Genomic DNA, 9164 nt, shown 5'->3' on the forward strand with positions numbered 1-9164 from the left:
TTGACTCTAGTGCAAGTGGGAGACTATTGCAAATATGCCCTAGAGGCAATAATAAAATGGTTATTATTATATTTCCTTGTTCATGATAATTGTCTATTGTTCATGCTATAATTGTATTAACTGGAAACCGTAATACATGTGTGAATACATAGACCACAACATGTCCCTAGTAAGCCTCTAGTTGCCTAGCTCGTTGATCAATAGATGGTTATGGTTTCCTGGCCATGGACATTGGATGTCATTGATAACGGGATCACATCATTAGGAGAATGATGTGATGGACAAGACCCAATCCTAAGCATAGCACAAGATCGTGTAGTTCGTTTGCTAAGAGCTTTTCTAATGTCAAGTATCGTTTCCTTAGACTAGGAGATTGTGCAACTCCCGGATACTGTAGGAATGCTTTGGGTGTACCAAACGTCACAACGTAACTGGGTGGCTATAAAGGTGCACTACAGGTATCTCCGAAAGTGTCTGTTGGGTTGGCACGAATCGAGACTGGGATTTGTCACTCCGTATGACGGAGAGGTATCTCTGGGCCCACTCGGTAATGCATCATCATAATGAGCTCAATGTGACTAATGAGTTAGCCACGGGATCATGCGTTACGGAACGAGTAAAGAGACTTGCCGGTAACGAGATTGAACGAGGTATTGGGATACCGACGATCGAATCTCGGGCAAGTAACATACCGATAGACAAAGGGAATTGTATACGGGATTGATTGAATCCCCGACATCGTGGTTCATCCGATGAGATCATCGTGGAACATGTGGGAGCCAATATGGGTATCTAGATCCCACTATTGGTTATTGGCCGGAGAGGTGTCTCGGTCATGTCTGCATGGTTCCCGAACCCGTAGGGTCCACACACTTAAGGTTCGGTGACGCTAGAGTTGTTGTGGGAAATAGTATGTGGTTACCGAAGGTTGTTCGGAGTCCCGGATGAGATCCCGGACATGATGAGGTGCTCCGGAATGGTCAGGAGGTGAAGATCGGTATATTGGACGAAGGGTATTGGAGTCCGGAATTGTTCCGGGGGTACCAGGCTATGGCCAACATGTCCGAAAGGGGTTTCGGAGGCCCCGACAAGCGTTGGGGGGCCTTATGGGCCAAGGGGAAGGGGCAAACCAGCCCACTAGGGGGCTGTGCGCCCCTCGCAACCCCTCTCACGTAACCCGGAGAGGTGGGGGCGCCACCCCTAGGGCAGCCGCCCCTCCCGGCTTGGGGGGCAAGTTTCCTAGGGGGTGGGGGCGCCCAAACCCATCTAGGGTTTCCCCTGGCCGGCGCCTCCTCCTCTAGATCCATCTAGAGGGGCCGCCCCCTCTCCCCTTCCCCTATATATAGTGAGGGGGTGGGAGGGCAGCCAGACCCTTCCCTTGGCGCAGCCCCTTCCTCCTCATACATCTCCTCCTCCTCCGTAGTGCTTGACGAAGCCCTGCCGGAGAACCACGAGCTCCATTGCCACCGCGCCGTCGTGCTGCTGGAGTTCTCCCTCAAATTCTCCTCTCCCCTTGCTGGATCAAGAAGGAGGAGACGTCCCCGGGCTGTACGTGTGTTGAACGCGGAGGCGCCGTCCGTTCGGCGCTAGATCGGATCTTCCGCGATTTGAATCGCCGCGAGTACGACTCCATCAACCGCGTTCTTGTAACGCTTCCGCTTAGCGATCTTCAAGGGTATGAAGATGCACTCCCTCTCTCTCGTTGCTAGCATCTCCTAGATTGATCTTGGTGACACGTAGGAAAATTTTGAATTATCGCTACGTTACCCAACAGTAATAAGCTACTGCCGCACTGCTTGGCGGTAGGGTCCTGCGCAGTGAAAGCTTGCTGTAACTGGAATCGGAGAAAAAAAGCGATAGGGTTCACACCCTACCGCCATAGTTTCCGACGGTCGGGTCCGGTGCCTACTGCTCTGAAACTTGAAAGAAAATAACGGTAGTTTGTCCAACCCTACCGCCAAGGACTTTGGCGGTAGGGTCGTGTCCAGCTTAATTTTTGTGTAGAACTTGTCCATTTCAATTTCAAAAGATTTTGCACACCAGCAAAATATAGTTTGCAAATCAAAAAAAAGATGATCTCACATATTATAAGATGCATCACACATTGATATAATTGATAGTTCAACACATCAAACATATCAAATAGGTTTACATGTCCAACGTAGCAAATAGTGTAGCAAATTGACGATAACAAGTAGTTTAACCGAACCATCAAGTTCTCGTTCACAGCTTAAGACAAATAGCAAATAGCTTTAACTAGTTCAACATGAAGCGAGTGGTTCGACATAACCATATCACTTGGTCTTCCTCCCCCTCTTCGCGGTACACTCGTCATTTCCCTTCGAGTTGGTTTCATCTGGCTTTTTTTGCGCGACGACGAGGACGCTCTCTCTAGAACGGTGATGGGCTCAAAACATCCTTCTGTGGGTGAGATACTCTCTTGTCCTAGGTTGGCTGAGTCAATGGAGGTCCATCATCGTCGTCGTACTCCTCCTTCTTCTTCTTCCTTGGCTTACTCCTCATCATCTTCTCCCTCGGCCTCCTAAAACAATTGCAAATTCAATTATTATCATATAATCCACTCATATATAGTACTAACATGCATCAAATGTGAACAACATTCATTCACCATCAACATTCAATATGCATATAAATCTATAAGAAAGATATAATCAATCATATTCAACAAACACCAACATTCATTCAATTCAAATGGTAAAATATGTCATATTCAACCAACATCAACCAATAAATATATAATAGAAGATGCAATCAACAAAGTAATATGCAAATGAATCATATTGAATCAAACTAAAACTTAGTCAATGAACCATGTGCAAATGAATCAAACTAAGAAAAACATATTGAATCAACAATCATATTTATCCATCATATCTATAATCAATCATATTTATCCATCATATCATGAGTCAATCATATTTATCCATCCTAACATATTCAACCTCAATCATATCCAACCACATCAATCAAATTATCAACACATGAATGAACAATTCAAAAAAAAATTATGAACAGGAACTAAGGTTCATCTTCAAACTATTTTTTAATAGAATCAATATACTAGTGGATACCAAATGGACTAGGATTCATGTTCAACCACATACATTATATTGCTCCAAATAAAATAAACCTAGAATCAGCAAAAGTTAAAATCTGCTCCATCCGTAAACTAATATAAGAGGGAGTACTAGATGGAATTGCGTTTATCTTGTGCCAAATAATGCATCAAATTGAAAGCTTTTTGACTAAAACTAATTGAAGGGATTAAGAGAGCTTACTTTTCTCGTTTGGGAGCCATCTCGATCCACAAAGACGGTGGAGAAACGAAGATGATCGGAGGAAGGTAGTGGAGGGGATGAGAGAGGAGTTCCTCTCTGTTGTTGCGGCGCGGCGCGGCGTAGGGGAGAAGATGGGGGCTGGGTTCGTGGGCGGGCCTCGTGACCCGCGTGTTTATAACTGCTTAGCACCTACCGCCGGAGTCTGTGACGGTAATGTTGCATTGACTACCGCCAGTGTCTGCGACGATAGGGTGAACAGTAGAAAACGGCCGGTGTTTAGTTGAGTTGACGTGCATGAGTGCGCTACCGCCGAGAATTTCGATGGTAGGAAAAAATGTGAGATCTCAATTTTTTTTGGCCTGAGGCCTCCTCTGAGCTCGGTGACGACGACGTGCTGGCACCGTGGACAAACTGTGCAGCCCAGAACGGAAATGTATGGGCCACCGATCGATCACGCATGGCACAAGGGGACACGAATTGAAAGCAGCCACTCGCCGGCTGCCGACGAAATTGTGTACTGCTGTGCTGTACACCGATGTGTTTTACCACGAGGGGTGGTAGGTGGGAGAAGCAGGCCGATTGACCCCACCCACACGGGCCAGCATCAACGGCTATTTTTCAAACGCTCGCCGTGCCGGCCATGGCACTCAGCCACTCACTCGGTGCGCACCACCACTATTCGTTTCCCTGGATCGGCAGTTGGATGTACTCGCACTGCACTTAACCCACTATAGTAGAATGTTGGTGGCGATGACGCGATCAGACACAAGCGACCGATGTACCCTTAACCCACCTTGCATCACGTGAAAATAAACCAATCTGCTCAATTACCTCTCCCTCATCGATGATTCCAGCACGTTACCAGTACTTTCCACAGTGCCCTAGCGTGTAGCTTAGCCACCTACGTGACTGCGTTTAAACTCCAAAGCAATGGTTTTATTGTGTCCGTACGTTTATTCCCAAGGATACAAGCACTCAACACCACGTGCCACGGGCCACGCCACGGCGACCGCCCCTCTGACCCCTCACTCGGGAGTCACACCTACCCACACCCACACCTCGCCACTCCACTCCACTCCACCGCGCACTGCACGCAGCCCGCACTCCATGGCGCCGCTCCACTGAAATCCACCACCTCCCCAGCCCGAAAACCCCCAAACGAACCACGAAAATGCCGGCGCCGGCCCTCCCCCTCCTCCTCCTCCTCGCCGCCGCCGTCGCCACCGCGTCCGCCGCCGTCCCGCCCGCCGCGTCGCACTCGCAGCCGACGCTGCCCACGAAAGGGGCGGGCGCGGGCGCGTCGCACTCCCAGCCGACGAAGCCCGCGGCGCCGCCGTCCGCCGCGCTCGCCTCGGCCCCGCCGGCCGAGGGCGCGCTGCTGGCGGCCTTCCTCGCCAAGGCCGACCCGACGGCGCACCTGCGCTTCCCCCTCGCCTCCACCCCCTGCGCGCACCCGGGCGTGACCTGCGGCGGCGCGGCGGGGATCACGCACCTCGTGCTCGAGCAGGCCGGCCTCAACGGCACCTTCGCGCCGGACACGCTCTCGGGCCTCGCCGGGCTGCGCGTGCTCAGCCTCAAGTCCAACGCGCTCCACGGGCCCGTCCCCGACCTCTCCGCGCTCGGCAACCTCAAGGCGCTCTTCCTCGCCGGCAACCGCTTCTCCGGCCCGTTCCCGGCCTCGCTCGCCTCGCTGCGCCGCCTCCGCTCCATCGACCTCTCCGGGAACAGGTTCTCCGGCGCGCTCCCGCCCGGCATCGAGGCCGCGTTCCCGCATCTCACGGCCCTCCGCCTCGACTCCAACCACTTCAACGGCTCCGTCCCCGCCTGGAACCAGTCGTCGCTCAAGCTGCTGAATGTCTCGTACAACGACTTCTCCGGCCCCGTGCCCGTCACCGCCTCCATGGCGCTCATGGGCGCCGACGCGTTCGCCGGGAACCCCGGCCTCTGCGGCGAGGTCGTCCGCCGCGAGTGCAGTGGCTCCCCCCTCGTCTTCTTCCCCGGCGACGGCAGCAGCGGCTCCGCCACTCCCCCCGCGCAGAGCGCCGGTGCCACTGGCGTTGGCCCGCAGCGCCAGGGCTTACCGGGCTCGTCGGCACCACGCGGGCACAAAGTGAAGAAGAAGACGGCGATGACTGTCGCGATTGCTTTGGCAGCCGTCCTGGCCGTGCTTCTCGTTTGCGCCATAGTTGCCGCAACGAGGGGCAAGAAGCGTAGGCGGCCGAGCACGGCGGCATACCCGAGCCCCAAGAAGAGCGCGGCCGCCTCGCAGCTCAGCAGGGAGATGGACAACGCCGACATTGGCTATGTGGAGTGTGTGCCGGACGAGGAGGCGGCGGCGATGATGATGCCGGAGGAGAAGGCTCGCCGGCTGGGGCGGAGCGGCTGCCTAACGTTCTGCGCGGGCGAAGCCACCAGCTACAGTCTGGAGCAGCTGATGCGCGCGTCGGCGGAGGTGCTCGGCCGCGGGAGCGTGGGGACGACGTACAAGGCGGTGCTCGACGGCCGGCTCGTCGTCATCGTCAAGAGGCTGGACGCGGCCAAGATCGGCCCGGCGGCTTCGGAGGCAGAGACCTTCGAGCAGAACATGGATGTGATTGGCCGGCTGCGGCATCCGAACCTCGTTCCGCTGCGGTCGTTCTTCCAGGCCAAGGAGGAGCGGCTGCTGGTGTACGACTACCAGCCCAACGGCAGCCTCCATTCTCTCATCCACGGTAAGCTCCATTGCTCGGCCTGTTGCTCCTCAGAGTAGATTCTTGGGTTGCAATTAACACTTAGTGCAAGGAACACTTCCGATTGCTGCCATTATACTTGAATCTGCAACTCTAGTGGTTATTATCAGTAGAGTGGGCTAGGCTAACTTTAACTTTAACAATCTGAATCCTCACATGGCAACGAAATGAAATTCAGAAGACTTGGCACGTGAAACTCTGCCAGCAGAATGAGTGTACCTTGGGTGGAACGATGTGTGCAGTACTTTCTGGGGTCTGCTGTATGGGTTGATTGCTAGTGCTTTTTCTGCCTGAAGTCAATAAACAAAGCAAGCAGATGTACATTGAGTGATCGCCAATCTAGCACGCGACCACGTCTTGTGGGATTGAACATTAGTAGGGCCTCATCCTTTGTCTGGAAGGGACCCCTCGCAGTAAGCCAGTAACATGTGATCGCTGTTCTAGATCAAACAACAATTTAGATTCATGAAAAGGACGCCATGAGGTCGCAACTTTGCAAGGGTCAAGGCGACAACGAAGAGAAACATTGGTAATTATTGCCGACCTTTCTTTGAGAAAGGGAAATTGGAAATTGGAAGAACATGTGATTGCCACATAGCAACTGCTAATTATTCAAGTGATGTTTTACAGTTTTTTTTTAACTGAACTTGGTATCACCATGAAGAGGACAATGTTACAATTGCTTTAGAATTGCAATTTTGGATGATAAATTGTGTAATAATGTATAATGTTACCATTTGATTTGGATCCGACAGAAGTACGTAAATTTGATGAGTTGATCCTCCACAATGCTGGTTGTTGGGAACAACAGTACAACACAGTACATACTTCATGTGTGTGAGCTGGCTGTTGGGATCAACACTGTACACTATTTTGAGTTTTCCTTTTCATAAGTAGAAATTGATGTGAGCCTTTCAGGATACAGTGATAGCGAGCTTATTTGTTTGATATGTTGGTTATGTTCGACTGTGTGTGCTGTCTATCTGTACTCCAGCCAAATTACATAGTAGTATCATCTTAAGCTTGTTATACAGAACTTTCCACAAGTTGGTGCATATCAGGATATCAACATAGCCTTTATACATTCACCGGATACTCTAATAGCACTAGAACCCTTTGCTGCTGGTGCTTCACTGTTATTAGCTTGACACACTCAAATCAATTGCAGGTTCAAGATCGTCCCGGGGAAAACCGCTGCACTGGACTTCATGCCTGAAGATAGCAGAAGATGTTGCACAGGGCCTTGCCTACATTCATCAGGCATCTCGGCTTGTTCATGGAAACATCAAGTCCTCCAATGTGCTGCTTGGTTCAGACTTTGAGGCTTGCCTCACCGACAACTGCCTGTCATTCCTTCTGGAATCAGCAGAAGTCAAAGACGACGCCGCATACAGAGCACCAGAAAACATGAAGTCCAACAGAAGGCTAACCCCCAAATCAGACGTCTATGCTTTCGGCATCCTTCTCCTTGAGCTCCTTAGTGGCAAGGCACCGCTCGAGCACTCGGTCCTGGCAGCAACCAATCTCCAGACCTATGCGCTGTCGGGGAGGGAAGACGAAGGAGTGGACAGAGAGCGCCTCTCGATGATCGTCGACATTGCGTCTGCCTGCGTCCGGTCGTCACCGGAGAGCCGGCCAACTGCCTGGCAAGTCCTCAAGATGATTCAGGAGGTGAAGGAAGCAGATGCAATTGGCGACAATGAGGACGGCGATCTTACTAGTGACTCCTAGACCCTAGTCGTCCCCTGGTAGAAATGGATCGATGTCAACTGGGTGGTGCATTATCCCAAGTGAGCAATGGTAGTTGAATGCAGTTTGCTATGCCTAGAAAAGCTAATGGAAGGGTGTTAGTGGTGTAGGAGAATGGATTTGGGGTCATGATCTCTCTGACTTGTGTCTCTTGAGCTCCGAATTCTGTAACATATATGTTAGGTTTGTCCCCCTGGTGTATGGATGTTGTGGTGATGAGGACATATTTTTTTAGCATCAATCTTCCTTGGAGATTTATATTATACCGAGGTTAAAGGCCACAGTCAAAAATTCCTGGTTAAGCACCAATATTCCTGGTTAAGCACCAATCTTCTATGTGGAGATTATTAATAGTGAAGTTACAGACCAAAGTAATGTACAGTGTTGAGAATTAGTATTGATCAACTCTGCTGCTGCCAGTTTGGCTTCATATTTTTTTGGATGCATGATGCCAAGGTTGCTGGGAAAGTGTGTTCTGGGCACCATGTGGTTTTGCCCGTTTTAGCTGCAGAATTGTCGACCACCTTTGCAAGACAGTTGTCCACTCCACTGCACATGATCACAATTCACAAGACCATTGTCTGTAGCAATAATGGTGTGGGCACCAGTAATTTGGGCTGAACCTAACATTTCGGACTTGGAATGTGATGAGGCTCATGGAACATGGTCCAATGTCCTAAGGTGGATCTGGCCACAACAATGGGGCCCAAAAAACACATATTGTTTTTAATATCCTAGTACTAAACACATTAATATCCTAGTACTAAACACATGAGCTGGTGTGTAGATGCGAGCTCCTGGATTTGAACTTTGATGCCCACGGGTAGAGTCATGTCCCCGCGACTCTGCCACCACACAACTACGGTTCTCTTGTATGTGTTGGAAGATACTAGATAACTTGATTGGTCAATAGCCGGATTTTGACACTCTTTTCCAAGAAATTTATGCATGGCAAGCAAAATTGAAATGGCGAAACAAATTGATCAGCACAATTGTGGCAAGATCTGCTAAAAAAACTGTGAGTACATGGCAAGTGAGATAGGCTGTTACAAAGGTGAGGCATCTAATCCCGTGAGTGTCAGTAAACACAAACATGTAAAATGTTGTATAATCTCATACGAGTGAGACAGGGACAATTCACCGTTCTTACTTGTCGTGGCACACGGGCGCGCAAGGTGTGTGCAACCACAAGCTCCATCAAGATACAACCGAGACAAGGTGCCCGTGGCGAGTAGGTGGTAGTGTGATATGACTTGCGAGCGCCCAGGCGGCAGAGTGAACAGAATTCACCAGCCATGAAATGTTTAGGCGTAGCCACCACACGTGCATTTCTTGCTTTTGTTTAGCAATGTGTTTACCACGCTCTCCTGGTGGTTAATCGCTAGTC

The 9164-nt window shown here is 50.6% G+C and overlaps 1 protein-coding gene across 1 annotated transcript; it reads left to right on the top strand.

Moving 5' to 3' along the window:
- Positions 1-4302: 4302 nt before the first annotated feature.
- On the top strand, positions 4303-8058 carry LOC123054923 (probable inactive receptor kinase At5g67200). Its single transcript, XM_044478797.1, has 2 exons — positions 4303-6010; positions 7197-8058. The coding sequence occupies exons 1-2, from the start codon at positions 4471-4473 to the stop codon at positions 7757-7759; spliced, it is 2103 nt and encodes a 700-aa protein (XP_044334732.1). The 5' UTR covers positions 4303-4470; the 3' UTR covers positions 7760-8058.
- The last annotated feature ends 1106 nt before the right edge of the window (positions 8059-9164 follow it).

Source organism: Triticum aestivum, chromosome 2D, assembly GCF_018294505.1.
Source record: "Triticum aestivum cultivar Chinese Spring chromosome 2D, IWGSC CS RefSeq v2.1, whole genome shotgun sequence".
Lineage (NCBI taxonomy): Eukaryota > Viridiplantae > Streptophyta > Magnoliopsida > Poales > Poaceae > Triticum > Triticum aestivum.

What these genes read in the sequence shown, in the direction of transcription:
- LOC123054923 (XM_044478797.1), top strand. Translation starts at nt 4,471, where the DNA reads ATGCCGGCGCCGGCCCTCCCCCTCCTCCTCCTCCTCGCCGCCGCCGTC. An exon ending in CCTCCATTCTCTCATCCACG is followed by an intron (nt 6,011 to 7,196) that starts GTAAGCTCCATT and finishes AATCAATTGCAG; the next exon opens with GTTCAAGATCGTCCCGGGGA.